Source organism: Adiantum capillus-veneris, chromosome 26 (genome assembly GCF_014529385.1).
Source record: "Adiantum capillus-veneris isolate H3 chromosome 26, ASM1452938v2, whole genome shotgun sequence".
Taxonomy (NCBI): Eukaryota; Viridiplantae; Streptophyta; class Polypodiopsida; order Polypodiales; family Pteridaceae; genus Adiantum; species Adiantum capillus-veneris.
Window position 1 is genome coordinate 4,204,530 of NC_140956.1, and position 25,403 is coordinate 4,229,932.

A 25,403-nucleotide genomic window follows, 5' to 3' on the forward strand; every position below is an offset into this window, starting at 1 on the left:
AAGCAATCGGCCCCTCTGACGCTAAAACTGGGGCCCACCTAATCCCTGTACGTTCCATGAGACGATCCTCCTGGGGAGCGAGAGAGAACAGTTGCTGCCGCATCAGCTAAACGTGCTATCTTCGAGGCTGGCTTGGATGGGGAGTAATCCGCATCCGAGCGTCCTCGAGATAAGCGTGACTGCAAAGAGTGCCTAGCCCAAGCCCAAGTAGACCAAGCTGTGCGTAAAGCAACCTCCTCTGTCCAGGAGTCCTCATGTATGTGTACATAGCATGGCGGGCACTGCGTATCAGCAAAAAAGTGAACCACAATGTGTCTACATCCTGCTGCGTCTGGAGGTGTCACAGCAAACTTGGCCAATGGCCAAAGAGTCTGAAGCATGTCTGTAACCCCTAGGTCTCCCATGTGATGAGAGAACTCTAGGGCCTGTGTCTATAGCCACTCCAACACTGAGTCAAAAGTCCACTCAGTCTGGTCCCTACCACAAAAGGGAAAAGAGAGCCAACCGCTAAGTCCAAGGCCTCTATCCCCCTAGCTGCAAGGAACAGAACATGAACCCTGAAGCAGGCTGCCTCAAGGTCTGGTGAGGAGTCGTCGAGATACCGTGTAAAGTCGTAGGCAAAGAAGTCCCACTGACGCCGAATGTCGAAGCTTGTCAGACCACGAGGGACTGCTGCAAAGGGAGACGTTTGTACCAGAAGAGGGGGTCGCAAGAAAGGCTGTCCCTCTCTCGCCAAGCGACTCGTGGCAAAGGCGCTGCCAAGAGATCTCCTAGTAGCCGAGGATGGCCCTGCTCCCTGGGTTGACTGTGGGACTGGAGTGGGAAGGGGGGGTGCGGGAGCAAAGGGAGGGGGGGGAGAGGGGGATCGGCAAAGGTAGGAGGGAGAGGTGGAGAGGCGGAGGGAGCAGGAGGCAGCGAGGGGGGGCTGAAGAGGAGGGGGGGAACTCGGGGGAAGGGGGGCTTATTGAGGGTGAGGGTGATGCGGTGGTAGGGACCTCGTCCTGCTGAAGAGGGCCGAATCGGTTCCCTGTGGGAACCCACTGCTGCTGGGCAGGTGCCTGAGGACCACTCTGGGTGCCAGGTTGTCGCTGAGGCCCCTACCGTCATCGACCATGCCAACCCTCCTCCGCTTGAGCCCCAGGCTCGGAGGGTGGCTCTGCCTTTGTACTCTGTGTCTCTGTCTGCTGTTGCTGGCTAGCTCTTGAAGGCTCGGGCTGGGCCTGTGGTGTAGGTCGGGCCTTCGCAAGATGGCCCATCTGTCGACAAATGAAGCACTGATTCGGGAGGCCCGAATACTCCATGCTCTGTCTAAACCAACCCCCACTCACTCGAGGAAGTAGGATGACCTTCGCGAGAGTGTGGGTGTCCCTAACCAGAACGCGAACTGAGGGAATGCCGGCCGCCTTGGCATATTGAGGCTGCCGTGCGAGGTGTCTCCAGGCCAGTCCCAATCGCTGGCCTATCCTGGACAAAAGTGGTAGGTACTCCCTCCTCAAACTAGGAAAGCAGACGGAGATGGGAAGGTCTACCTCCTCTACCAGAACATCTGAAGCAGGGTCAAAACCATATCTCCACTGTCGAAAGTGGGCTCGAACTGCTCGGATGGTCAAGGGGCTCATGGCGATGACCTTGGATGCCATCTTGGAGGTCTCAAACTCGATCTGATAGTAGCCGCGTCCGAGGAACTGAACATCCAAGATCTTGCCCACCTCTGCGAGAAGGCGGGCTTGGAGAAGATCATGCAGCTCTCCAGACTAGTATCCACTTCTATTGCACTAAATCCGTATGTACATTTAATGTGCTAGCTTCATTAATACCCCTCTTTCGAACACGTTGGGTTGGGGCATACATAGGTTATAACCCAAAAGCCTCAAGGTAAAGTTGCAATACATTTGGTGACTCCAAAAGTTCACACTCTTCCATCTACTTTGCATCCATAGGTAGATAGTTCTTGAACTTCACCAAATAGCGTCGTACAATTTTCCCTTTCCTTATGTGCCAAAATTTGCTCAGGTACCAAGACCTCATCAAGTTCTTCAACTTCTGGCATATCTTCTGGCACATCACCCACAAAGGGTCTTAGAAGACTCACGTGAAACACATTATGAATCTTCCAAGTGTTAGGCAATTTCAGCCTGTATCCAACATCATTGATCTTATCAAATACTTGAAAAGGTCCATAGTCATGCATGCTGAGCTTCCGAAACGACCTTTCCTTGCCCTTCATTTTCTTAAACCTTGCCTTTTCAAACCGTAAAAGTACCCAATCACCAAGTGAAAACAACAACTCACGACGGTGACGATCAGCAACCCTTTTCTGCTTTGCTTGGGTCTTCTCCAAGGCAAGCTTGATCTTCTTATACATTTCATCCATATTCTCAACATAACGATCTGCTCCAAAAATTTGTCCTTTGTGTGCAAAATGGCAGGAACCTTTTTGCCACCCTCAACAATCTCAAAAGGTGCCTTGCCTGTTGACGAATGCACCATATTGTTATACGGATACTCAAGCATGGGTAGATACTGTTCCCACTTGCCCTTATTATCTGACATATAACATTTCAGTAGATCTAAGACAATAGAATTAGCCTCTTCTTACTGCCCATCGGTTTGTGGATGAAATGAGGATGAAAACTTGAGCGTGGTGCCCATGTTTTCAAACAAGCCTCTCCCAAAAAGGCTAGTCATATGACGAGGATCACGATCATTGACAATAGACCGTGGCGTACCATGGTACTTGAAGACATTGTACATAAACATTCGTGCCATCTGATCAGATTTTATCTTCAACCTGACAGGAATAAAATGGGCCTGCTTGCTTAACATGCAAATGATGGTCCATATACCATGATTCCCTAACAGCGTTCTTAGAAGATCAAAGATAAAATCCATAGGAATGCTTTCCCATGACTTATCTGGAATAGGTAGTGGCTGTAATAACCTTGGTGCCTTTTGCCTGTCAAACTTGACGTTTTGGCAAGTAACGCATGCTCGCACAAAGGCATCTACATCTCTTCTCAAAGTAGGCCAATAAAAGAATGTTTCCACCACTTTCATTGTCGCATCTATAACACGATGCCCTACATACAGTGAGACATAGCTTTCTACCATAACTTTATGTCGCAATGGCCTTGTGACACATAATCTACCATGCATCATCATAAAACCATCCTTGAGGAGGTAGTAGTCATGGCGTTGCCCATCTTGCAACTGTTCAAGATCCTTGTAAAATCTTCATCAATAGCATATTGTTCCTTCATATCATCAAGCTCATGATAAGAAGGAATTGACACAGCTGAAATTTGTGGCTTTCTTGATAACGCATCAGCCACAACGTTCTTCTTGCCTTCCACATACACAATCTAAAAGTGGAACATAGAGAGAATGTTTGCCTATCGCATGCCCTTTTCCGATAATTTTGACTGTGTCAAGCAGTATCGCAACGTCTGATGATCTGTCTGGACAACAAAATCAACAGCTAACAGGTAGTGCTTTTAGTTAGAAAGCGCATGAATCACAGCCAGTAGCTCTTTCTAATAGATTTGCATCGTCTTTTTTGGCCCTTGCAAGATTCTGCTCTCGTAAGCTACTACCCAACCATCTTGCATTAACACTGCCCCAATACTATTGTCACACACATCACACTGGACCACAAATGACTTCCTAAGATCTGGTAAGACAATTACTGGATTGGAAGTCATCTTTTCCTTTAAGATATTAAAAGCTCAAATCTCTTTTTGTGTCCACTTGAACGTGACCTTTTTCTTTTGTAACGCATGTAAGGGTGAAGCAATCTTGGCAAAGTTCCTGATAAAGCTTCTATAGTAAGAGCATGAGCCCAAGAAGCTATGGACATCATGCACAGTCTTCAAAGTTGACCATGTTCTAATTGCTTCAACCTTGGCAAGATCCATTCGAACACCATCCTTTGACACTATGTGACCAAGAAGCTATGGACATCATGCACAGTCTTCAAAGTTGACCATGTTCTAATTGCTTCAACCTTGGCAAGATCCATTCGAACACCATCCTTTGACACTATGTGACCAAGAAGCTATGGACATCATGCACAGTCTTCAAAGTTGACCATGTTCTAATTGCTTCAACCTTGGCAAGATCCATTCGAACACCATCCTTTGACACTATGTGACCAAGAAAGTGAATCTCTTCCAAGAAGACCTCACTTTTCTTAGGATTAACGAGTAACCTATGACTGTGTAGCTCTTCGAAGACAATGGTCAAGTGACACCTATGCTCCTCTTCATTCTTTGAGTAGACTATCATGTTGTCAAACAATGTATAGACAAACTTCTGATGTGGGCGGAAAATCCGATCCATCATCCTATTGAACGTAGCAGGAGCATTTGTAAGACCAAACGGCATCACTCAAAAATCATACACACCAAATGTCGTCCTAAACGTAGTCTTGTGCACATCTTGTGGCCTAATACGAATCGGATGGTACCCACTCTTAAGGTCTATCCTCCTGAAAATTGCAGCAAACTCTAGTCTGTCAAGAATATCATCAATCCTTGGAATAGGAAACCTGTTCTTGATGGTATTTCAACGCACAGTAATCAATACACATGCGCCAAGAGCCACCCTTCTTCTGCACTAGAAGCACTAGGGAGCAAGAGGGTGAACTACTAGCGTGAATCAGCCCTTTCTCTAACAACTCCTCTACTTGGCCCATAATCTCTTTCTGCTGAGCCGCAGTAACCCTGTACGGAGGCCTATTTGGTGGGCTACAACTTGGCACCAAATCTATTGCATGATCCTCAGGCCTCTACGACAACAACTGAGATGGTAATGAATCAAAAAACAGTCACTAAACTCTCGCAAAAATGCTGACCTTTCTTTATGTAGCACAAATAAATTTGACTGACAATTATCTGAAACATCACATGCAAAAATCAAGTACGTAGAAAGATGATTCTTAATTACAGAAGTGGTAGCCGAAGCAGATACAAGAGGGACAGACTCCCCTTTAAGCTTTACATCAAGGATGTGAGTATTGCCTCTATGCTGAAGGGTGATCTTTTTGTTGAAGACATCCAGCACTCCACGTATACAAAGCATCCACGGAATTCCCAACAACGCATCGTATCCTTCCAGTGGCATGATGTAAACTTCTTTTGTGTCCACATATGAGTGAATATGCAGATGCACTTTTCCAATGAGATAGGCGTAACACATTCTGAGTAGCCAGGACATGCCAACCCTGCCTTTGTTGTGTACCCCATCTCTTCAGCTTTGATGGCCAACTCTTGGCCAACTCTCGTGAGAGAAAGTTATCTTTAAGCACCCGGATCAAAGAAGATAAGTGATGTCTCGTCTCTAACTTTACCCCATGCTCTGCATAGCTCGCTAGCATCTGAGTTTAGCCTATCGTCCACCATGTCTCGCACTAAACCTGTCACAAAGTGATGACGTGGCGGACAACAGAAACCCTAAAATTCCTGCAAACCCTAATTTTTGCCAAAAACCCTAAATTCCGGAAATCGCGGAGGCGGATTATTAAAAAATAAAAAAATAAATTTTATTTTTTTTTTTTTGGAAAATGATGAGCGACGCGAATTTTGCTTTTGCTTTTTTTTAAAAAAAAAAGAGAAAAGACTCTCTAAGAGAGAGAGAGAACTGATGCTTTTGATTTTAAAAGCTTTTGGGGCTCTGCTTTTGGGCATCCCTTGTAACCTTTAAATTAGTGGTGAGGGCCTCACTTCTCAGGGCATCTGGACGCAGAGTCTGAGAGTGAAACCCTAACCGCTCTCTTGTACTTTGATGATTGATTAATACAAAAAGAAATACCGAAAGGGGCGCCAGTCTTTGGGGCCAATATCTCTAGGCACGGAACTCCGCCGGGCCAGTGCAAATCTATTGTGATCTGTGAATTGTTTTGAAGTGGTTATTTGGTGCTGTCGCGGTTGATTCTTGACTTGGAGTGTCCAAGTTTGTTACAGTGGTATCAGAGCACGACCGATTTCTCTTCTACGGGAAATCCGATCCCCGAATTTTTTTTCCGCGGCACCTATGGCTTCAGGCAATGATCAGTCGACTCCCTCTGCATCTGGAGATGCGGGCTGGGATCACAACGAAGATTCAGACAGAGAGTATGGCCCGCCTCGGCCTACTCAGGCGGAGCAAACAGAGATGGAGCGTCGTCAATTGATTGGCGATGCAACAAAGATGATGCTCAATTTTGCCAAGGACCCGAAGATGGTAAAATATATGAACCAGACCTCTTTGAAAGAGGTACAGACAGAGTGGCAGAGAACCACAACACCACTCCCGAAACCCGCTCTCAAGAAACCTTCTACCTCCAAGAAATATACGGAGAAGGAACTGGAGAACGTGGTTGATGCACGGATTGCTCAGCTTTTCGACGTGCAAAAGAAAGGCAAAAAGCACGGCAAAAAGCAGAACAAAGGTACTGACTTCCCGGGATATTTGGGTCGTCAGTCGACATTCGACAAAGCAAAGAAACGGAAGAAGCGTGTTCGATTTGAAGGAGTACCCAGTTCTTCTTCTTCTTCTTCTGACAGTTCTTCTAGCTCCTCGGATTAGAGCGAAGAAGACAGAAAAAAAGCAAAAAGCGAAGCAAGACACAAAGCTTCGGAACGGGCAAGAAAAAGGCAAAGAAGGCTACATCTCGCCCAGAGACTGACAGTTCTACTGAGGACTCGTCTACAGACAGCTCAGATTCCGATGACGGAAAGTTTTATGCGAACAAGAAGAATTTTTACAAAGCCAACCAGTATGACTTTCTCGAAGATAACAGCAAGAAAGTCCGAGAGTTTAAGGAAGGTGGCCACTCGATCAAGTTTGATACTTTTCAGGATACTCAGATGCTTCGAAGGCTTTGTCTCTTATACAGCAGTTTGACATCGCTTTCGCGGGAGGACGCTATTCAGAGCACTCCAAGATTCGGAGAGCTGCCTCTTACTCTGAGGGGCATGCTCGTACTTGGTGGTCCACGCTTCTATTAAGCAAGACTGTGCCAGTTACATGGCTGAAATTCAAGAGGCTTTTTATTTCTTCTTGGTTGACTCAAGAGTTTGAGCGAGATATACGAGCTGCTTGGAACCATCTCCGGATGACCAAGAGCGATACAGTGAATTCTTATTGTGAAAGATTCTGGAGCTCTTTTCTACCCGCCTCTTCATTCAAGAAGATCTCGTTCAGAGAACAAATTGAGCGGTTTACCTTGGGTCTACCTACAGAGATCCGAGATCACTGCTTGGAACAGAAGTCAGCTTCTATTCAGGAGTTGATGAGTCATGCGAAGCGGGGCTTTGCCATTCACTCTGGCAGTCTGACCTACCCCACAGATGAGGCCATGACACAACGAGCCAAACAGACTTCTGGGAATGAAAGTAGAATGAAAAAGAGCAACCCAGAGAAAAAAAAAGGATGCACGACCCAAGCTTACTCCTGAGGAGAGAGCTCGCTTCATCAGAGAGGGGAAGTGCTTTGGATGCGGGAAACATGGACATATTTCCGCAAAGTGCCCTGATAAGGCACAGAAAGAACAGAATGATAAAGACGACGACAGGTCTGAGAGTTCGAGAGCAGCTGAGGAATGTGGCAGAAAAGGCAGATAGAAAAGCAGAACTGGTACCACATGGCGTGGGACTTGCACCGAATCAAATGAATGAAAGTACAAACTTTGCCGTTTTTTTTTGGGGCAAAGTGAAGGATCAAGAAGCTCTTTTGAAGGAGCCAAGGCCAACTTCTTTTCACTTGGAATTGGCGGCTCGATTTGGAACTACGCCCGACAGACTGACGCCACAGGCGGAGGTAGTTCGACTGGCACCCGGATGGGATGTTGCCATTACAGCGAGCATTGGCAAACTTCGTTTGCAATGACAGGGGTGTTCAGGGCACGTGAGTGACGTTCTACTCGGGATCCCTTGGTACCACAAGAACTACGCCGTGGTTGACTACCGGGCCGAGAAAGCGACTTTGATAAATGAAGGGCTTAGAGATTGTACTTGATGAACTTCAGTTTTCTTACTCATTCTTTTGGGAGAACTGAACGATGGATAAAAGTTGAATATGTTTTGACCTGAAGAAAAGAACGCCAAGATTTTTTTCTCCACGCTCATGCCGATTGCTTTTGAGAGGGCCTGAAGATCATACCATTGATCTGATATCTGGAAGCACGCCACCGAATCGGCCACCTTATCGTGTGAGCCGAGTACAAAATGAAAAGATTATGAACTCAGTGAAAGACCTCTTGGAAAAGGGTCTTGTCCAGCCTAGTACTTCACCGTATTGCTCTCCAGTATTGTTGGTTTTGAAGAAAGACGGATCTTGGAGAATGTGCATCGATTATAGCACTCTCAACGAAATCACCATCAAGAACAGATTTCCGATTCCTAGGATCGATGATATACTCGACAGGTTACAGGGATCCTCGTGCTTTAGCAGGATTGACTTGAAGACTGGATATCATCAGATCAGGATAGCGCCAGGAGATGTCTACAAGACAGCTTTTCGGATGACTTTTGGGTTATTTGAGTTTTTGGTGATGCCTTTTGGCTTAACCAATGCTCCTGCGACATTTAACCGGATGATGGATAGGATTTTTCGAGAATACAGGCTATTTGTTGGCACTTTCTTTGACGACATCATTGTTTTCTCCAAGAATGAGGCAGAACACAGAGATCATCTGCTTCAAGTCTTTCAGGCATTACGAGATCACAAATTAGTAATTAATGCAAAGAAAAGTGAATTTTTCCTACCAAAGATACACTTTTTGGGACACATTGTGTCAGCAGCAGGAGTGCAAATGGACCCGGCCAAGATAGAGACTATCCGTGATTGGCCCGATTTGAGGAATGTCCATGAAGTTAGAAGCTTCTTGGGACTATGTTCATACTACAGGCGGTTCATACGAAAGTTTGCAGAGGTTGCTTCCCCTTTGCATATCTTGACACAGAAAGGAGTACCTTTTTCGTGGGGACCCACAGAGGTGACTGCCTTTCAGACATTGAAAGAGAAATTGACTACGGGACCTATTTTGACTTTGACGGACTTGCAGAAGTCATTCGAAGTATATTGTGATGCTTGTGGTCGTAGTCTGGGTGCGGTCTTGATGCAAGAAGGCCATGTCATAGCTTACGAGAGCCGTTTGTTCTCTAGGCCGGAGATGACAGCACAGATTTATGAGAAAGAGCTTTTGGCGGTTATCCATGCTCTTACTCAGTGGCGGCATTACCTACTCGGAGCGGATTTTACTGTCGTTACAGACCATCAGAGTTTGCGCTACTTCTTGTCACAGAAGCAGCTTTCGGAAAAGCAGATGCGGTGGGCGAACATCTTGTCACAGTTTCACTTCCAGATTGTCCATGTGCAGGGACAGAAGAATGTGGTGGCAGATGCTTTGTCTCGGAAACCGTTGGTTCTGGCTATTTCCGCGATACATCATAGGAGCTTCGAGGATATGGTCGATCAGTGTGCCACAGATACAGATTTTGCAGATATTTTCACACGGATACGGGATGGGGAGACAGTAGCTGGATACTCCCTTCGGGAAGGCTACTTGATGAAAAAGACTATGTTGTGCGTTACACAGCCGTTGAGGGAAAAGGTTATGACTGATTGCCACTGTCCACCTTTTACGGGTCACCGCAGCATTGCTACCACCATGAAAGGGGTAGAGAGAGATTTCTTTTGGCGGAGACTGAAGAAGGATGTGGAAGAGTTTGTGCGCAGTTGCTTGGTATGCTAGAAGGTCAAGTTTGACAGGCATAAGGCACAGGGATTGTTACAGCCTTTACCCATACCCACCCACCCGCCCCTGGGAAAATATTGAAATGGATTTCATTTTTTTTAATCTCCCGAGAATACAGAATGATCACGATGATTTTCCGATTACATGGCACGCCTGAGACGATTGTCTCCGACAGAGACCCCAGATTTATGAGTTTGTTTTGGAAGGCAATTTGGGAGAACATTGGGACGCGGTTGCAGTTCTCGTCATCGTTCCACTTGCAGACTGACGGGCAATTTGAGATTGCCAATTCAGTGATTTTAGATTTATTGAAGTCTTGTATCTCGCATCAGAAGACTCAATGGGAAAAGAACTTACCTTTGGTGGAATTTGCCTACAATAACACGATACACTCTTCGACGGGGAAGACGCCATGAGAGATTGTTGAAACTGCTGCGAAGGTTCCATCCTTCCTGAGCACGAAAGATTAGAAATTTGAAGCGAATGAATATTCGCGAGATTTGGATACGGCTTTTGCCAAGGTTCACGAGACTTTACAGAAGTCTCAAGAACGACAGAAAAAGGCAGCGGATCGCCATCGTCGCGACTGGAAACTGAAGGAGGATGATTGGGTGCTCTTACTTTTGAGAAGGCACGCCTAAGAAAAAAAAAAAGGAAAGGAGAGGCTTTTTCCAAAGCTTAGTATGTGATACTACGGACCTTTCCAGATTACTGACAAGATAAATGATGTCTCCTTCCGATTGGACCTGCCAGATACTTGGAGGATTCATAATGCATTGCATGTGAGTCTCTTGAACCCTGTTAAGGGTGATGTGCCTGATGATGGGGAGCCTGATGAGCAACCCGAAGTGGAAGAAAACGAGGAGATCCTTGTTCCTGAACAGATTTTGGCACATAATGATACGAAGAAAGGTAAAGTCCGAAGGCGGTTCTTGGTTAAGTTCAAGAACTTTCCTGCATTTGATGCGAAGTGGATGGAGGAGGAGGACCTAGCAGATACTCCTCGGATTGTGAAACTTTACCTCGATGTTTTGGTTTAGCATAGTCTACTCCAAACGGAACCCAGAAACTCAGCTTGGCCGAAGATCTGGTGCAGTGGGATGCACAAGAGGGGAGTCGCTCCACTCCTTTGTCAACAGATGCCTCGATTTTGATACTAAAGTCACTGATGTCTCTTTGAGCTTCAGGGATACTGAGAGCTGACAGTATTCTGCTGGATGACTTTATGAAATGGAATTCCTGATTATGATACTGATTTGTTCTTGACTTCTTGTGAGTACAGGAACTGATAGACGAAATGACTGCAGCATTTTGGTCTGATTGATCTCGAATAGACATGGTTGCAATAGGGGTTAGTCAATCGGACATCGATGAGGTCCCGATTGGACCTAGATGTGATTGCTAGCTACATTGCCGATAAATCATGGTCTAAGATCCGAATGAATGTTGAATGTCATGTGATGTCCTGTGATGTCTGGTGATGTCCTGTGATGTCGTGTGATGTGACTGTCGATTTTGTACATGTGCTAGATGTGTGTTCCTAGTACGTAGGTACTAACAGTCAGTGTCTGCTAAGACGGTTTATGGCTTTTGTCGGTTTTGCAGGCGTAATCGCGGTCGATTACAATGCTTTCAAGAGGGGGGTATGTCACAAAGTGATGACGTGGCGGACAACAGAAACCCTAATTTCTGTCAGAAACCATAAAATTCCTGCAAACCCTAATTTTTGCCAAAAACCCTAAATTCCGGAAATCGCGGAGGCGGATTATTTTTTTTTTAAAAAAAAAATTTATTTTTTTTTTTGGAAAATGATGAGCGACGCTAATTTTGCTTTTGCTTTTTTTTTAAAAAAAAAGAGAAAAGACTCTCTAAGAGAGAGAGAGAACTGATGCTTTTGATTTTAAAAGCTTTTGGGGCTCTGCTTTTGGGCATCCCTTGTAACCTTTAAATTAGTGGTGAGGGCCTCACTTCTCAGGGCATCTGGACGCAGAGTCTGAGAGTGAAACCCTAACCGCTCTCTTGTACTTTGATGATTGATTAATACAAAAAGAAATACCGAAAGGGGCGCCAGTCTTTGGGGCCAATATCTCTAGGCACGGAACTCCGCCGGGCCAGTGCAAACCTATTGTGATCTGTGAATTGTTTTGAAGTGGTTATTTGGTGCTGTCGCGGTTGATTCTTGACTTGGAGTGTCCAAGTTTGTTACAAAACCAGCCATGGGTTTGGGCTTCTTGCCTTTCCTGTCTTCTTTGTCATCCGAATTACCTGGTCTTCTTCTTTGTGGACAATCTGTAGCAAAGTGACTAGGCTGCTCGCATATGAAACATTTATTCTCAGCCATTAGAACTTTCTTTTCCTCGAACGACTTGCGCACAAAAGGCTTCCTTTTCTGTTTCTTAGCCTGCATTCCAGACATTTCGGCTAAGTCCTTGCCTTTATTTGTCTTTTCTGACCCCTAGGACGCTTCAGGAGTCACCTTCACAACAGGCTTCTTTGCTGAATTTTTCTTTTGCTGACCCCCTTTCACGTTGCCCTGAAACCCACTATCCTCTCCCTTCAACAAGGCAAGACCAGTGTTGGCAACTTCCATAAGCTCAATGAGGGTAGCTACTCTATTCTTTGTACAGTAATCTCGAAGCCCTTTAGGCAACCCACACCAATACTTCTCAATCTGCTATGTCAGTGGCACAAACCTGTAGGAGGTTATAAAGAGCAACGCTTTACAGAACCTCGGATTGTACTCCTGTAGGCTCTTGCAAGTAGCCGCAGTGAGTTAAACCAATCCGTCATGACATCGGCTTCAAATTCATTTGACAGCCACGTAGATACAAATATTTGCTTAAAGTTTACCCATGTGGTGGGCAGTGTCGTCCACCATGTAAGCACATTCCCTTTCAAGAAAGTGGTAGCTTTCCTAACCTTGGAGGCCTCTGTTAAATTCCCCCTTGCATAAGTTGTATCAAACTGCTGGAGGAAAGTAAGAGCCTTTGCCTTATGCTCAAAGCCGCTGAAAGTATCAAACTTCACAAGTGCACCACCTTTGGGACCATGAAACCGGCCATGAGGACGATAGACTTTAGCTTTCACCCGATTCTTTACTTGAACTTTACCACACAGAGGAACTTCACGAATCACGAATAAACGTGTGAGTAGAATTAACACTTCAAACAAACCACGGCCTGGCAGCTAGAACGCTACCAAGCAGACGGCGGCACCATGTAGGTCCCAAAGACTGGCGCCCCTTTCAGTATTTCTTTATTCTTATTGCAAACTAACTCTCACCAAGTTGTCCAAACCTGTCCATGGTTGTAATTGCAGGTTTTTGACCCAATTTCGCCAGCATAACGACGCAAAAACCTCTGTAGGTCAAAAGTACACGTCAAGGACATTTTCCCTTGCAGTTTGGAATCTTTCCAGTGAGCTCAGGTCAATTTCAGCATGTTGTGATTCCCTGTTAAGGCACAGTCAGGTGCCCAATGCCCTGCTTAAGCATCCGGAGGCTCCCCTGGCGATGTCCAGCAATTTAGGTGCGAAACCCTAAACCTGCAGAAAAACACAGCAGGCTGTAATTTTCTGTTTTGGATCGTTTTGGGCGGAGCGAGCACGTCTACGTGTGTCTCAGGTGCTCCTGTATGCAATTGGACAGTTCCTCCTTGAAACGAACGAGTTTTCACTCAAGAAAACTTTCCGTTTTCGCAATCCTTCGCGATGAAATTGTGCGTGTACCCCTGTGGGGGATTAGCAATTAGCTAATCCAGTTCCTCTACAAAAGGCTCTTGCCTTGTCACATGCACATAAAACCCTAGAACTGTACATGGTCATCTAAGAAGCCCAACTAGTGGGGCAATACCATATGTGAAAAGGGGAGAGAGAGATGAACGAGAGCAAATCATCGCGCTACATAGAGCAAGGGAGAAGGCAAGCTTTCCATTAAAGATCTGATCACCTACACCCACTACTCACACACACGATGTAGTCTCACAATGAAGCAAATCAACCCCTTCTCTCAATTTGGGCGCCCCCTCTTCGTGCAGACCTTGCAAGTTTATCTAGAGCCGCCAAATGTCCCTTATGCCTCTATTGAGTTAGTTTCCTAGTACCCACCAACTTTTAAGTGTCGCGAAGGGCCTAAACGACTTTCAATTGAGCCTAGACACCCTTTTACTGCTCGGATTCCAGTGGCAACTAGCCTGACCATCTCCTGGCAACCTGCCCTTCTAGACTGCGGGTGAAACTCTTGGCCGTCGGCCGTTTCACATTGGCCACACAATGTCCGGCCATTTGTGACTTCAAAAAGAGGGTCCCAAAAATTAAATAAAAATCAAGGGAAAGAAACCAACAACTAAGGTTAGTGGTTGCCACAGCCTCGTGGTAACCACTATGGAGTGTATAATGCCATGTGATGTGGTGATGATCTCGACAGAAAAGAACTGACGACCTCGCCCATGTGTGAAGAGAGACGCATCGACCCTGCTCTGGCTGAAGAATCCCACTGACTGCCAAGAGTATGCAGCAGCTAAGTCCAAATAGTTGTCCAAATGGTGGACGTAGGGGAGGATATGAGCCAAAATGTGAGCACAGCGAGCCTTCCACATGGTCTAGAGCGTGATGCTGCATATTGTGGTGAAAACAATGTCTTGCTCGAGAAATCCACTTGGTGACCTGCATTGGGATCATTATAGAGTGCCTGGTCTATATCCGAAAGGAGTAAGCATGAAGACTCGATCTGTGGGGCAAGCCCTAAAAAAGATGCGTAACCCTGGAAATTGCAAAAGCCATGCAATTGCCACGCACATCACGAAGCCCACTCTTATCATCAAACAACAAACTACCATCCACGTTGCGCATATACACAAACCCACAAGCAGTGCCGCAAGGACTCGGGCTCTAAAGTACATCTCTGACAAGTCGGATCATGACCAGTGACTGTTGACCAAGTGCCAACAGGCAATCCTATATGTGCTATCATCCACACGAAAAAACATATCTTGCGGCTGATCCGGAGCCACTGGAAAGCTGGGAGGATGCGTTGATCCTGCCATACCTCCAACTGATGTGGACGACGAGGTGGGTGTCGGGTCCACAAAAGAAGCCTCCTCCCAAGGAAGACAAAAAAGGATAGAGGGGCTCCTTCATTGCTCAACGAAGGCCAATGCCACTAGCCAGGATCCTAGTCCAATTGAACAAGGGGGTTGCAATGCCAAATCCACTGTCTCCAAAGTGATGCCTCCCCGGTAGTAGAAACAACCTACCACTCTAACAGGCTGCCAATCGGCAATATCCTTTCATTTCTCACATTTAATCAAGCAAACCATGCCAATGACCATCCCCACATGACAGTGCATTCCGCTTCACAAAATCACACACTTAGTTCACACTGAACACCGTGTTTTCAATCATTTAATCTAGCCATCTCATTCTGTCCAAAACTCTTGATGCACTTAGATCATTGGCCACCATCTCATCCTTCCGGAACTCTTGATGCACTCACAATAGTATCAAGTCATCTCATCCAGATAAACATCTTGATGCACTAGAATCTCATTCAATTCTCATTCACTTAGCCATCACATCCAGATCTCACCCATATCTAATAGATGTCTAGATGCACTAAGTTTAAATCATTCATCAAACAAAATGTTGCAGACATTTCATCTTTTTCTACATGTCTCCAACAATACACACATGAAAGAGCACATGTTTTCAGTTCAATCAAGGAAATTTCCAATTTAGTGCACACAATTCATAAAGTCATTCCGCACAATACTATCAGCCCGTTAGTACCCTAAAATCTCAAAGAGAAATTTATTCAATCTGAGCAATCTGGGACAAGGTAGTGGAGTGGTTCCTCTCTTGTGCAGTCCACACCACACCAGATTCAACCTGCTGATTCATCGGTACCTTTTGGCATAGACACTGTTGATAGCCCAAAATCATCAAGGTACAACTCTCTTTGAAGAGAGTTTGTGAGGTTCTCTCCCTCCATCCACTTTGAACTGAGGGCCAAAAAGTACCCTTGACCAAATTATCCAGCTGACCTTTTTGTTCTTTCCTTGTGCCCTTTGACTTGTTGATAGCCCTTCTGACCTCCCTATCCTTGGCACCTCAATTTGGATCTCGTGAATTCTCCGAGCTACCAGCTGATTCCCTTTCCTTCCTTTCCTTGTGCCTTGAGACCGATGGGTAGCCTCGCTAGCCTCCCATGTCCATTGGCACATCAGTCTCAATCGTCGAAACCCTGAGACGCACTATCATCCGATCCTTGTTCTTCTCCGGAATCCTCTCCAGAACTTGCATCTGGTTCCCTTAGTTTGTCGGAACTCGAATGCCCTACCATCTGATTCTCTTACTGCTCCAGAATCTTGTGATGAATTGTCATCCGGTTCGCCTGATTCATTCTCTTCACTGGAAGACCCTTGCCCTATTGAGATGAATACTATCCTATCTGTACAACAAGTCAATGAGCCGGCATGCAAATTAAATCCTTGCTTAACATGTCCCCTAAGTCTTTGAATAGAGCCACACTTTTGTTGTAGACAATACTCTTGAATCTCTTTTGGCAAACCACAACAAAACTGCTCAATCTGGTCCCTCAAAGTAATCTTGCGAAACGAAGACACTGACAAATAAGTATCTCAAAACCTCCGGTAGTAGTCATCCAATGTATCTTTCTTAGTCATTCTCAAATGATCCCAAGCCGTGATGACATCTCTTTCATATTCATCTGATATCCAACTCGAGGTGAAAACTTTCTTGAATTTTACACACGTCGCAAGTGCTTCTCTACGTAACAACAGAGTAGACCACCATGTCTGTGTAGTTCCTTTCAACTAGGATGCCGCCATTCGCACCTTGGAGAGTTCCGTGACCTGATGGCCTGACCCCCTTCCTTGAACTCCTTGGTCTTCTTGCTCATTTGTTCACTGTCTAAAGAGGACGAGCTCTCCTCCTCTAAACTAGATGGTCTCCCATGATGTAGCCCTCTGTTACAGGGAAGTTTGTAGCCCATTGGGCAGGTTTGTTAACTAATGAAGGATCTTTTTCTGGGGAAAAAAAAAAGTCTTCCGCCATCCCTTTAGGGACCCTTGGCAATAATAGACAAGGTGATGGAACCCCAACAACCTACAAGTTGTAGATGATGCTAATACTCACCCAACCCACTAGCACCAGACCCACCAACCACCCGCCACCAACATACACCCACCGAAAAAGAAGAAAACAAAAAGAAACAGACAATCAGCAATCAGCACATGTATGCACGAAAACACACACACACACACACACACACACAATGTTCTACATAGAATGCTACATGCTTATTCAGTAAGACAATGGAGGCTCTTCTTTCCTTTTGAAGAGCATCCATTTTTAGACCAGGCTTGTAAATGGAAGCGAGCTTGCAAACAGTCTAGCTTATAGTTAGGCTCGTGGTTTACGAACTTCGCAGTAGTTTACAAGAAACAGGAACGTTCTTACTTTTTGGAAACCAAAACATGATAATCACGCCACAAAAGCATGGCTGCTCTTGCCAGAGCATGATTCACTTCTTGCAAGGCCCTCATCTCAGCTTGTCGTTGTTTAGCACCAACTTTCCACCACGCAATGGCCTGCAGTTGAGCACAAAAAAAACGTACTGCATCAAGCTGGAGAAGCTATTGCTTTATTGCTTTTCTAGGTGCTATGAAACCCTGATTTTTAAGCTATGCATCGTCATTGTTGATTGTACTTTGCAGCTAGGGCAGCTCAAGGAAGATAGGCCATTGATAAACTTTATTCCCGCACCTTCGCTTGCAAAACGTGGAGGTAATGCCTAAACGATACAGCCCTCGACATATGCTTCCGATGTTTCCATTGCACATACAATGACCAACTTTTCAAAACCTTCTGGTATAATAATGATCTTCTCAGATTCAAGCATTTCAAGATCAACAAGTTTTGCATGATCTTTAGCATGACTTTTTCTCTCCATCTATCTTGTCAAAGAAAATAAATCAATAAGCCGAGCATGTCCAACTATGCAATCAAGCATACAATGCAATTTTATCCAGCAAAAAATGCAAGAGAGTCTAGTCAACTCGATACCTGTTAAAGGTCCATTCTTGAGTCCGATACTTCACATGCAGGCACGCTTGAATAATCCTAAAACGCTTCATTTTCCTCATTCGAACAAAACATTTCCATAGAGCAAAGGCCTGCCCACAAGTCAATTTTTCTAGACGATTTTGCAGTAACTTTAATTTCCCTTTCAGAGGCTTTGCCCAATATCGTATCCATCTTGTCCAGTGCTTCAAGGTACGTTTTTTAAAAGCTGTAGACCAATATCGCTTGGACAAAAGCATCAAGCGATTCTCTTCACCTTCACTCATTCGCCCAGTCTTGACTGTGTAGTGCCAATCAACAAACATGCGGCGAATCCGATTTTTCTGTCTTCGTAGAGCAGCTTGCCTGTAGTTCCTGCTAGCCAGATGATAAAGTTTCCATGCCTTGAAACACTCTTCCAAGCATGCCTGTAGGCAGGAAAACTTGGTTGTAAAGGAAACTACCAATACGATTCCCCATAACCGTCATTGAGATGGTATCAAAAGATTTGTTGACCTTAAGAAGAAGGCTCTCACCTGTGCACGTCGCCTGTAACCTAAACGCAACTGTTTTGCACGCAAAGCTGCAGTTTGTAAACTGTTGAGCCCACGCCTGCAACAGCTCAGTTTTGCAAAAGAGAAGGCTGAGTCTACTTTTGCATCCCGTAATTGCTGGTGTCTGACAGCTAACAGAAGCCCGCGAAAAAATCGTTTCAAGAGACATGTCTTATGGCTTTTTTCCAGCACTTGATCTCTTTTTTCCTGTTGAAACCCCTCTTTCATATCCCCATTAGAATGGGGTGAAATTAAAGACATATAGTTATATCCAATCATATCCAGAATAATGACATTTTTTTTACCTTGGCTATGAGCTCGCATAGGTCTGAGTTAAGCTTTTCCACTTCATGTTTTAAAAGTTCGGCCTCATCCATACTATTCTGAAGGTAGGTTTCAAGCTTATTTTTTGAAGCTAGAGTAGCTTCCAGTTCTGCCTACACATTAACACAAGTATTGAGTTCACATCAATATTTAAGAAAAGAACCGTTCCTCAGTACAAAGTTGAACCAACTGCTTAGAAATAGCGTGTTTACGAACTAACAAATCCCCCACTTATTGTATTGGCCCTTTATAAGATGTTTAGTTATGAATAGTTGGACCACTCCAGCTATGAGGGCATAAAAAGGACTTTCGTTCGTGGGCAAGGGGTATGCTTTTCGAGATGTCTGTTGCGACAGGACTTCTCTTTTCTTGGCAATCAACATTTCCACCCTAGCATCCAGTCTACCTGGCATAAGCATTTCGCTTGTTACTTGGGTGTTCAACCTACTGAAAACATTCTGGGAGTGATCTTTGAAAATACAGTACATGTTTATGCTTTATTTGTGTGCTCTTGTCACAAGCGTGTTCGGGAAACTCAATGCTAACCACCCTATGCATTTGCCTCTCCTACCTCCGCCATATTTATGTCCTTGTTACCTCTTGCTTCCTTTTCCCTTTTGTCCTCCTTCCATCTAGCTTCCTTTCCCCCTTGTTCCCTCTTCCCATCTCTCTTTCTCTTTAGCTTCTCGATGAAAGGTTAAAAGAGTTTCATCTTCTGTTCGGTAATGGCTTGAGTATCTCCCAGGAGCAGTTTAGAAAGTGAGGCCTGTTTTGTGGCTGTGCCCAGCCATATTTGAGGTAGACGTACCTTTTACGGCGGTACGAGCCATGTATGTCCGATAGGCTGGCATGTGGCATTTTTCAAGGCGCCCCCATATTTATAGGTCGTGGGGTAATTGTGGGAGTGGGTCGGGCAAATTGGAGTGATCCCTATAAAATGAACCCTGTCCCTCTCATGAGCATTGGATCAGTTGTAGAGTAGTGCAGATTGCCTTTGGTTTCTCTCTCGCTGCTCTAGCATTTTCAGAGATCTCATGCGGAGGCGGATTCCATGGACTTTCATCGCAGTAGATCGTAGATTCAGTGGCTGCCCATCTTTGTGAGGAGGTTTGCTCATGGTTGTTGCACAAACACATGACGTGGCAGCATACAGTGCGGACGGACAGATGACGTGGCAGCAGGCAACATGGATTTCCGAGATTTGCGCTAGCATGCTGACGTGGTAGACAGTACGGATTTTGGCGTTTTGTGCTGACAGTTGCTGATGTGGCAGGCTCTACGGATTTCCGCAAATTACACTGATTGCTTTTTGGGCAGTTTTTGAACAAGATGCTTTTGAGTTGATTGCTTTTGCAATAAACACCTTTTGGGGCATCCCTTGTGAGAATAAAAGAGCCCTAAGGGCCTCACTTCTCAGAGCATCTAGACGCAGAGTCTGAGAGCGAGAACCCTGCGGGAGTTGTACTTTGCTCAAAGATTAATATAAAGAAATACTGAAAGGGGCGCCAGTCTTTGGGGCCAATCTCTCAAGCCATTAAAAATCCCAGATTACACATGGGTTCTCGTGAAGAATCTGATGGAGATAACACCTCTCAACGGGAAGGCAAAGAAAAGTTGAAATCCGGCGCGGGGAACTGAAGAAAAGAATGAAGATTTGGGAAAAAAAAATTTGGTTAACTTTGCCAGAGCAGAATACAAGCGTCCACTGGAGGTTGACATGGGTGTTAAAAGATGATGAAGTACTCCAAAGCCCCGAGATTTGCGAAACACCTGAAGATTACCGGATTGATGAGATTCACTCGAGATTGCGTGAGGCCATTGATTCTCCTCTGAGGACGAGACGAAAGTTGAAAGGATAGATGAGTGCAGAAAAGCCGAAGCTTTACTCACAGGAAGAGCTAGAACAGAAATGTTGGCGAGAAGATGAACAAAATACGGAAAGGACACTGAAAGAGATCTTGTTGTGTTGAACATCTGGTCGTTTGTGAACAAATAACTGGAAATAGGAGCGAGAAACTCGCTTTTGTAAGGATTGGGAAGCATGGAGCTGGACATCCACTCTTTTGCAACGAGGTGAGCCATCTCCTTGTCTGTTTCGCAGGTGAAATCAAGGATGAGATGGTGAGATCGAGAGCGATGATAGCTCACGAATGAATCGGATATCCTTTCGATTCGAGATAAGAATGATGAATTTGAACGATTCTAGTGCATCAAGATTCCCATATGAATGAGATGACTAGATACTGTGGTGAGCACATCAAGAGTTTCTGCGGGATGAGATGGCTACACAGGGATCTAGGTGCATCAAGACTTTTGGACGAATGAGATGACTAGATGATTGAAACACTGTGCTCACTATGAATGAAGTGTGTGAGTGAAGAATTTTGAAATAGGAATTTCCGAAGATGATGTTTGATTTATGAGATTAATGTTGTCAGGAAGAACTTGCTAGTTGTGTGCAGATAACAGGTAAAATCGATGATAATGGATGACGAAATTGGGAGCGATGATTGCTCCAGAATGAACTCGATAAGTATCATAAATTTAGAATGAAACTAATATTTTATGGAAGGTCCTGCTATTTGTGAACAGATAACAGTAACAAGAATGAGATGATGATGATTTTGGAGCAGTGACAGCTCCCGAATGAACCTGATAATGAATATCGAATCACGACCGATTCAATGGAACTGTTGTGCGCGCATCAAGAGTTCCTGTGGGATGAGATGGCCACACAGCTAGAACTGAATGATTTGACCACTTTGTTTAGTAATGGATTGGGATCCCCAGAAATGATTCTAGCACACGACAGTGCTTGAGGCTAATGATTCTCGCACACGACAATGCTTAAGGCGAATGATTCTCACACACGACAGTGCTCGAGGCAATTGACTACTTGCACATGACAGTGCTTGAGTCGAAAATCTCTATAGACATGATCGAATATGGGATTAGTTAACCTGATATCAGTGAGGCCAGAATGGATCTAGATGTGGTTACTAAATACCTTGCTGGCAATCATGGTCTGTAATTTGGAATGTATGTTTTTGTGATTGATTGTCATGTGATGTCATGTGCAGTGATGTGATTGTCGTCTTTGTACAAGTGCTAGATGTGTCGTGTCTAGTGCATCGGTACTTAAGAGTCAGTGTCTACTAAACTCGTTTATGGCCTCTTGCTGTTTTGCAGGCGTAATCGAGGGCGATTACAATTCTTCCAAGAGGGGGGTATGTCACAAACTGACGACGTGGCAACACACAGTGCAGGCGGACAGATTACGTGGCAGCAGGCAATACGGATTTCTGGGATTTGCGCTCGCATGCTACGTGGCAGACAATACGGATTTCCGCATTTTGTTCTGACAGCTGTTGACGTGGCACGCTGTATGGATTTTCGCAAATTACGCTGACTGCTTTTTGGGCAGCTTTTGAACAAGATACTTTTGAGTTTATTGCTTCTGGGATAAACAGCTTTTGGGGCATCCCTTGTAAGAATAAAAGAGCCCTAAGGGCCTCACTTCTCAGAGCATCTGGACGCAGAGTCTGAGAGCGAGGACCCTGTGGGGGTTCTACTTGGGCACGGAGCTACGCCGGACCGTGTCGACCAAATTGAACTGAGTTGTGAGATATTTTAAGTGATTTTCCCTCGTGTCGCGACAGATTCTAGACTTGGGGTGTCCAAGTTTGTTACAGTTGTAGACTCGTACATCATCCGATTCATCTTATCCACTACACCTTTGACATGATATCAGAGCCAAGGTGTGCTCTCGAGTCAAATCAGTTCTATGGAGCACAATGATTCTGCTCTCGTGCACCTCTCTCCCCTTATGAATACAGAATCATGATGCCCAGCTCAAGGCTTATTCCTTTGTATGTACAGCTCTGAGGGTTCATGTCCGATTGTCGAGGCAAGAGCCTCTTGCACAGAAACTGGATTAGCTGACTGCTAATTCCCAGCAGGTACAGGTTGATTCGGAGAGAATTCTCGCAAGAAATCTTGTCCAAATCAAAGGGAAAGTAGCCCTACATGCGGGGGAACCTGAGGGCTTGCTACAGATGCGACCGGCACGCGAAATGGAGCCCAAAACAGAGGATTAGAGCTTGCTGTAATTTTCTCCAGGTCTAGGATTTTGAACCTTTATTAAGCTGAAAGGTCCCATGACCTTCGGGGAAGCTAGGAAACTGCGAAACACGTGTTCCAAAGCGTTTTAGATGAAAAAAATAGAGATTTCAGCGTGCTTTATTTTCTTGCCAGGTTTGTCAAAGTGCTCTAATGCGCGCAAAAAGTCACCTAGTGCATGGGGATTTTGTTTGTGAAGCCTTCTACTATCATTATGCTGCCGAAATTGGGCTAGAGTAGGCTACTTTCAGCCCAATAAAAGTGGGACAACACGTAGAAGTTTACAGGTTTTCTCCAAAGTTTAATTGCAATGAAGAAATACCAAAAGGGGCGCCAACCTTTGGGGCCAATGCGGTGTCACTGTCTACTTGGGAGCACTCTAGCTGCCAAGTCGTGATTGGTGAAAGCCAAAGTCTACCGCCCTTTAGTGAGTCTACGGGTTGGTTCCGTGGTTCCATCACCTAGACAGCATCACTTTTTCCTCAAGACGTGAGCCTTGGTTTGTTTTGGGTGAAGACACAAAGCACAAGAACTTGGAATTACACTATGGCTGACATGACAAATGACACCAAGGAAGAGGGTTCCTCTTCATAGGACGGACAGACTGTTCCTCAAGTATTTGAGGTTGGCGAGAGTTCACGGCCACCACTGTCTGTACCTTTCATTGATGTGAATGCTGCACAAGTTCAAGGACTTATGACAGGGCAACTAGATGAGGATGCATTCAGGACACAATTGGTTGCTGCTATGAATGTGTTTACTCGGTTGGTGTAGAATCCCACGTTTATGGAATTTCTGCAAGCTCCACCAGAGTCACAGCAAACAAGACAACTTTCTCATTTAGTAGAGCCCGTTGAGGCTCCAAGCCCAGGTCCCTTATGCATCCCAGCAGGGCAGGGAGCATTCGCATGTTGCGGAGTCAGTTGGGGCTCCGAGACAAACCTTTACTGTCCACGAACAGGTGGCTAGAACGCCAATTCCACAAGCTATAGAAGTTCAACCAACCACCTTTCACACTCCAACTGTTGGTTTAAATGGACATGGAACTACTTTCCAGGCTATGCATTAGGTTTTTCCACCACCTACGGTACATCTTGGGTATTTCGGGGGTGGATCTGTGTTTCAAAGCATGGCTGGTTATGCCCCTAGAAATCAGTAGTCTCTCAGTAATACATGCCAGAACAATCTTTCAGGGCATGCAAGGCATGATGCCAAACCCCATGTATGGTAACATTGGCTTACAGCCAGGGTTTCAGTGTAATCAGGGCCAGTTTGGGGTGCCAAAGACCGCTTTTAGTTGGCTCGGCAGGCAAATATGGCACCAGGGAACCAAAATGTTAACGGCCAAGGGACACACATGATCCCTACCATTGTACCCATGTTGCAGACACTTCCCTATGATAATTTTGAAGTGCTAGAAAAGCCAAAACCATACAAAGAAAGTGGTGCAGCTGTGAAGTTTCATACATTCAACGGATTTGAGGAAAAGACGAGGGCTCTTACTTTCCTCCAGCAGTTTGATAGTACCTATGCAGGGGGAGATTTTACAGAAGCCTCCAAAGTCAAGAAAGCTGCCACTTTCTTGAAAGGCAATGCGCATACATGGTGGACGACACTGTTGATGCAAGGACAAGCACCCACCACATGGGTTTACTTCAAGCAAATGTTTGCATCTGTGTGGCTGTCAATCGAATTTGAAGCCGATGTCATGACACATTGGCACCAACTCAATGCCGCTACTTGCAAAAGCTTAGAGGAGTGCAAACGGAAATTTTGTAAAGCGTTGCTTTTAGTAACTTCCTAAATGTTCGTACCATTGGCTAAGTAGATTTAGGAGTATTGTTGTGGGCTGCCTAATGGCTCAGAAACTATTGTACAAAGAACATAGTGGCCACCCTTACTCAGTTTATGAAAGTTGCCAACACTAATCATGCCTTGTTGAAGGAAGAAGACAGTGGATTCCAAGGCAGCGTGAAAGGGGGCCAGCCAAAGAAAAATTCAGCAAAGAAGCCCTTTGCAAAAGCGACTACTGAAGCATCCCAGGAGTCTGAAAAAGCAGAGAAAGTTAAGGACACAACCGAGACGTCTGGAGGACATGCTAAGAAACAGAAGAAGAAGCCTTTTGTGCGAAAGTTGTTCAAAGAGAAGAAGGCTTTAATGGCTGAGAATAAATGCTTTATTTATGAGCAGCCTGGTCATTTTACTGCAGATTGTCCATAGAGGAAGAGGCCAATTGACTCAGAGGACAAGAAAGGGAAGAAGCCCAACCCCATCAAAAGTGTAGTGTCATATATGGTGGGCCATAGGCCAAACTCGGATGCCAGTCAGTTAGAGCGTGGGATAAAGTAAGGGATCAAAGGGCACTAATTTTCTTTGATCCAGGTGCTAAGGCAAACTTTATCTCACCAGAGTTGGCTATCAAATTGGGCATCAAAGCTGAAGAGATGGGGTACATAACAGAGGCAGGTTCGGCATGTCTTGGCCATTCAGAGTGTGTTACTGCCATCATAGGAAAGCTCCGTTTGCATATCCCATCATATATGGACAGAAGAATTTTATATCGTGCCACTGAAAGTTGCAAATGACCGGAC

The 25,403-nt window shown here is 45.1% G+C and overlaps 1 protein-coding gene across 8 annotated transcripts in view; it reads right to left on the reverse strand.

The window, feature by feature from the left end:
- LOC147422914 (uncharacterized) overlaps positions 1-25,403 on the reverse strand; it is a 79,985-nt gene that overhangs the window by 21,843 nt on the left and 32,739 nt on the right. For 6 of the 8 annotated variants that reach the window (XM_086501785.1, XM_086501788.1, XM_086501784.1 and 3 more), the window contains 5 exons: positions 18,675-18,806; positions 18,352-18,576; positions 17,819-18,243; positions 17,519-17,705; positions 17,213-17,343 (listed from right to left, as the gene is read on the reverse strand). In XM_086501785.1, the coding sequence (XP_086357911.1) occupies positions 17,213-17,343; positions 17,519-17,705; positions 17,819-18,243; positions 18,352-18,576; positions 18,675-18,806 (1,100 nt within the window). The remainder of the gene's footprint in view (positions 1-17,212; positions 17,344-17,518; positions 17,706-17,818; positions 18,244-18,351; positions 18,577-18,674; positions 18,807-25,403) is intronic. The other 2 variants (XM_086501791.1, XM_086501786.1) reach the window with 2 other exon arrangements.